At 37.1% G+C, this 6,005-nt stretch overlaps 1 protein-coding gene across 1 annotated transcript; it reads right to left on the bottom strand.

Moving 5' to 3' along the window:
* Positions 1-206: 206 nt before the first annotated feature.
* On the bottom strand, positions 207-5,789 carry LOC113107706 (ubiquitin-conjugating enzyme E2 K). The gene is made up of 7 exons (XM_026270388.1): positions 5,669-5,789; positions 5,022-5,115; positions 4,864-4,922; positions 3,965-4,047; positions 3,755-3,854; positions 3,538-3,666; positions 207-1,536 (listed from the first exon to the last, which is right to left on the bottom strand). The coding sequence occupies exons 1-7, from the start codon at positions 5,729-5,731 to the stop codon at positions 1,462-1,464; spliced, it is 603 nt and encodes a 200-aa protein (XP_026126173.1). The 5' UTR covers positions 5,732-5,789; the 3' UTR covers positions 207-1,461.
* Positions 5,790-6,005: the final 216 nt, after the last annotated feature.

The raw sequence follows: 6,005 nt of genomic DNA, 5'->3' as shown, positions 1-6,005 counted from the left end.
GGTGGTAAAGCATAAATTTTTCACACTTTTACAAGGGACTTGCTGTATTTCCTACATGGAATTTACGTTAGGATCAGATTTTTATATTGGGAAACAGCTGTTTGATTTCATTTTTTTCCCAATTTCACATCCAAAGCGATTTACATGCATTCTCTAAAATCTGACGCCGGCTGATGTAGAAGTCAGAGATTCACGGATAACACCAGTTTTATTTTTCCACTTTTTTTAATTGAAAAGAACATGACAGTTTCACAATAAATAACCATGCTTGTACGGCTCGGGGTAGGGTTTTTTGTTTCTGTTGTGACTTGTAAAGGAGCTAAAGTGACTAAAGCCAGAGCCCATGACCTGCATTTCTCCTTTGACAGACTCGTTTTGAATTCACTTCTTCGTGCAATATTGAACAAGGTGATCAGGAAGACAGTCTTTTTGTTCCATTTTTGATTTTCATACAAAATATAAATCCAGCCATCAATGGTGCATTCTAGAGATGAGCAGCACTTTATCCCCTCAAAAAGCTTTTGCTGTGTGTACATGAGGAATAGAAGAAGAGCAAGTAGCAAAGAAAGAATAGAGACACTTAACAATTCACCCATGTAAGAAAAGAAGAGAACACTAGATAAAAACACAAAGCATTGTGTGGCAGTACTTGCTCTGAAACATCATCATAGACTAATAACTGTTTGATTCATGCTTCTAATATTTGTTGTTATGTGGGAAATACTAATTATATCTGACCCTTTTAAACCTCTGCGCCAATGCCAATCTGAACGCGTCTCACTGTATCGATTGTTGCACAAAAAAGCCAATCGTTTCTCCATGTTTAATACAATGCATTCTTCTAAAAACAAAAACAACGAGGCAACTCAAGGTGTATCGGTCCATTAGCAAGTTGCAACCCTTGTGACCACCAATCCCACATCGTCCCCCGAGGGAAAAGTGAGAAACGGCAATCTTCCTATGGTTTAATATATATAACACTTCAAGTTTGAAACTGTCTCTGCGCTCACAACATAACACCATGTCATCTGGCTATATCTGCTACTATACAGACAGATTAGTGCAAAGGAAAGCCGAAAGAAACTAATCAAATGAGCAAAATAAATCACATTTGTTCTTTGCAAGAGAGCATCAAATAGAAGGGGTATTATTAATCTCAGAGTCTAGTTTTTATATGCTCAATATCCCATTCAAATAAGCATATCCCAAAACACATTTTTATGGTGTACAGAGAAAGAAAAAACACACTTTTGTTGCATGAAATGACAGTGATAGAGGCTTGTTGGGTTTCTTTAAAAAGTAAGTGACCGCCTAAATTTAAGAGGGGGAAATGATTGTAGCAAGGCAAAAAACTGAAAGTGATGGGGGACAGACAGAAGATGATTCAGTGCTGACTCTTCCCCAAACATTGATTCTGAACACAGAGCAGGAGGGCTTGAGGAAAACGTGAGAGCTGGAGGATCAGTTGCTTAGAAGCAGCTCTGTCGCAGTCTCCACGTCCCATGATTTCGAGGACAAGGCTACTATTACTGCATTCTGTAAGAGAGAGAAACACAGAACGGAACATTTCTAAGCAACAGTAAATTTGCTGAATGAAGATGATGCTATCAGTTCATGCTATCATCTGTCTATTGCTCATTCAACACAGTGCCACAAATCAACTAAGCAAAATGTTCACTCTCTTTTCAACACTGCTTACAAAGTAGTAGGCATATAACATACTAACGTTCACTTTTTTTTTTTCAAGGAACAAATACTTTTAATTCAGCAATGATGCATTAAATTGACAGTGAATGCATCGATTATTTTACAAAAGATTTTTATATCAAACCAACGCTGTTCGTTTTCATTTCTATGCATGAAAGAATCCTGAAGTCTCCACAAAAATACTGAGCAGCACAACTGTTTCCAATATGATAAGAAGTTATTTGAGCAACAAATCAGCAGATTAGAATTATATCTAAAAGATCATGAAGACTGGAGTAATGGCTGCTGAAAATGTAAACTTTTCAATTATCTAAATTTATATTTGATCAAAAATGCAGCATTGGTGAATATAAATTACTTATGAATATCGTACCAACCCCAAACTTCAGAACTGTTGTGTATTTTCTAATGTGACTAACTAAAAATATTCACCTAAATATATGGATTGCATTTCATTGTGCAATATATAAGTGAGTACCATGTACCATATTTTCCGGACTACAAGTTGCACTTTTTTTCATAGTTTGGCTGGTCCTGTCACTTATAGTCAGGTGCGACTTATCAAAATTAATTTGACATGAACCAAGAGAAAACATTACCATCTCCAGCCACGAGAGGGCGCTCGGTGCTGCTGTAGTCTACACTGAAGACATAGAGCGCCCTCTCGTGGCTGGAGACGGTAATGTGAACTCTTGGTTCTAAATCAATGCGACTTATACTCCAGTGTGACTTACATGTTTTTTTTCCTCGTCATGACGTATTTTTGGACTGATGAGACTTATACTCAGGTGCGACTTATAGTCCAAAAAATACGGTACATCTTCCAGACAATAGTCGGCAACCTTTTTGACATGAAGTGTCATTTTATTTAGTATAGGTGTACTAGTTTACAACTCTGATGGCATGTGGTGATGACCCAATAATGCATTCTTCTACCCAGGGTGAAGAATAAACACCCACCATCAGTCAAGCGCTGTTGCTTTTGGGAAGTGGCTGGTAATTTTGCCACAGTCTACGACATCTGATTACCCTTAAACACAAATGTGTTGGTTTGGAAACATAGAAAAGACACAAAATGACTCAAGTATTTATTTGATTCAGATTTTAGAGCCATTTAAAAAAAAAAAAAAACGAAATGCAAGCTTGCTTTCAGTTCTGAACCAAGTACACTCCCTACATTTTCAATAGTTTAGAAATTCTTGTTTTTGAGTTGTTTTTAATGGCATGACAGTGCACTGATATCACAGCTATTGAATACATTTAAATAAAGTGGCATCATTTTTATTTTTTCATTTTTCATATCCTTAAGCATCATATATGTGTCCCTGGAGCACAAAAGCAGTCTTAAGTTTCTGGGGTGTATTTGCAGCAATAGCCCAAAATACACTGTATGGGTCAAAATGTAAAATTTTTGTTTATGCCTAAAATCATTAGGACAATTCATGTTCCATGAAGATATTTTGTAAATTTCTTACTATAAATATATAAAAACGTATTTTTTTGATGAGTAATATGCATTGCTAAGAACTTCATTTGAACAACTTTAAAGATGATTTTTTTTGCACCCTCAGATTCCAGATTTTCTAATAGTTGTATCTCAGCCAATCCTAATAAAATCATACATCAATGGAAAGCTTATTTATTCAGCTTTCAGATGATTTTGAAAAATTGACACTTAAGATTGGTTTTATGGTCCTGGATCACACATGACTTCCTCACATACCGTGTTCATGTTTCATTTATATATTATAGGCTAACCTAAGGTTGCCAAGCCCTTCTGTGTATTCTGTGCATCTGGATTTTTAACCATACGATCAGCTGTCCACTTACTTTGTCAAAGCCCATAGCACAGAGTTTGTCTATTTTGCGCGTGTACTCCGGACTGGACACGGGAGCACCAGCGTACACGTGAGACCAGAGACGAGCCGTCTGTTTGAACATTTCTGGATTCTGCTTGTACTGCAAACAACAACAACAGTGACGTGACTGGACGGGTTTCCATGCTTTGTTTCTGCCATGTTCTCATTCAGACTTGAGCATGTTGTACCTGATTGGCTACCACGGCGTCTTGAGGATCATCCGGCTCTGCTGCAGCTAAAAGAGCCTGAAGTGAGAGCAGAACGGTTCGCAGAGTCATAGCAGCCGCCCTGCGCACAGGAAGTGAAGACAGAATGAGGAGGAAATGAAGAAAGAGTGCAGTATATGGCGAAAGAAATGCCTTCTACACTTGTCATGCTCATTAATTATCAGCACTCACCACTGGTCTTTTAAAATGTCCAAACATATCGCTCCGGTAACCGAACTTATATTGGGATGCCAGATCTTAGTAATAAACCGCACCTGAAAAAGATAAAAAAAGTCAACATTAAATCATAAACGAATCATTTTGCTTTACTGCACATGATTTATCAGCGCATACAATGCTTGAATTGAGGGAGCATTGAATTATAATCAAATTAAACCCTTGTATAAAACAAAAACTAAGCTTGGATTATTCCCCTTTAGTCAACCTAACATTAGCAAATAATTTAATTATTATAGTGAGTATTATATTGTTTATTTATGCACAGCCAAATTTAGAACACATTTAAGATCATGTTGTTAATAGTAGCAGCTGTTGCATAGAAAATGTTAATTACGTCAAGCGTTGGTTAAGTTTAAGTTGGAATACACTACACAACTGAACAGATGTTAAAACACTAGGCATCATAAATTTCTCATAATACACATGCATTGTTACAGTCACAACAAATTCACACATAAACGGTTCAAAACATCTTATGTTGAAGCTAAAGAAGTCTGTGGCCTATGCAATGTTCTATGAAAACTGACTGGCTTTGATTTTCAAACTATTGAATGGTGCAAAAGAAGACATTAACAATTTAGTAAGTGCAAGTTAATGAGGTTTAGTTAACATGGTTGTGCATCTTTGACTAACAGCTTCCATTACAGAAAGCAAGAGCTACTATTAATAACCCAATAAATTTTAAGCTTGCAAATTCAAAATGATGTCTTATTTAGTAATCCATCAAGGGTGTGTTTCTTTGCTTGTATTGTTACCGAGAGTTCAAGGGAACTTATGACCATATCAGGTTAATTTGGCTTTAAATATCAACCACGAGAACTGATAGAAATAAAACACTAAAAACAGGGTACCTTAGGTGGGTTAAAAGGATATGTCTCAGGAATCTTGATTTCTAGCTGGTATCTGCCGCCTGCGTGGGAAAAAAACAAAAGCTTGTGAATCACAACACAGTCATGCATTAGAAAACATCAGCAATCTAGAAAATATGATTTGAGAATATCCTCACTACCTTCATACGGTGTGTCTGGAGGTCCTGCTATTTCTCCCTTTAACTCTGTGAAGTTTTCATCCACCAGATCTACTTTTATTTGATTTTTACTCGTCTGTTATAAAACAGAACAAACATAGTAACAAAGGAGGGAAGATTATTAACCCTTTAATTTTTAACAGCATTAAGAGGTGCCTACGATTCCAAAACATTCTGTCTAGATAGGGATTGAAACAGCCACACTACTGAAAACTACTTAAACAGACACTAATAGGCCAAACACGACCAGTAAACCAGGATTTAAAAAAGAAACACACGTTAATAAGCGACAAACACGAGTGCTAATATAACAACAACACACTCAAGAAACGCTAGTGGAGCTAACAGGCTAACTATGACATATAACAATATAAATAAATAAATCTAGAAGCGTCTATAAATGGTTTTCAGGCAAGGACTTCTTCTCCAAACATCCAAGTAAGGGACATTTGTCAGATGTTTGACTTCCGCCTCTAACAAGTACTAAAGGCCATCATCTTATGACAGATCGTGCTAACATTAGCTTAGCGGGCTAAGCTAGCCGACTGGTTTCTGTGTTTTTGGCCTCAAAAGTAATTTTGTTTGCTCTCGACGGGCTCAAAAACGTAGGAAAGTAAAGTTTTGCAAACCTCTTCGCTTTTCAGCACTTCTTTGAACTCTCGCTTGATCCTCTGCACAGCGATATTAGCCATGGCTGATCTATCTATCTCTCTCTCTCTCTGTGATCATTCTGCACTGCGCAGAATCATCAGTGTATGACATCAAAGTACCGCGAGAGCAGACGGATCCTATGCAATCGAATCGCTCTCGCGGTACTTTGATGTCACACACTTTGATGTCATACACTGCTTCACGTCGAACTCGCCTAATAATACAGAAGTTTATAAGTCCAAATCACATCTGTCCAAGTGTACATCCTCAGCCCTGCACTGTTGGTATATAATTTATAATTAAAAAGTCAACAGT

The sequence above is a fragment of the Carassius auratus genome, chromosome 1, assembly GCF_003368295.1.
Source record: "Carassius auratus strain Wakin chromosome 1, ASM336829v1, whole genome shotgun sequence".
NCBI lineage: Eukaryota > Metazoa > Chordata > Actinopteri > Cypriniformes > Cyprinidae > Carassius > Carassius auratus.
This window is presented reverse-complemented; position numbering and strand designations above follow the sequence as displayed.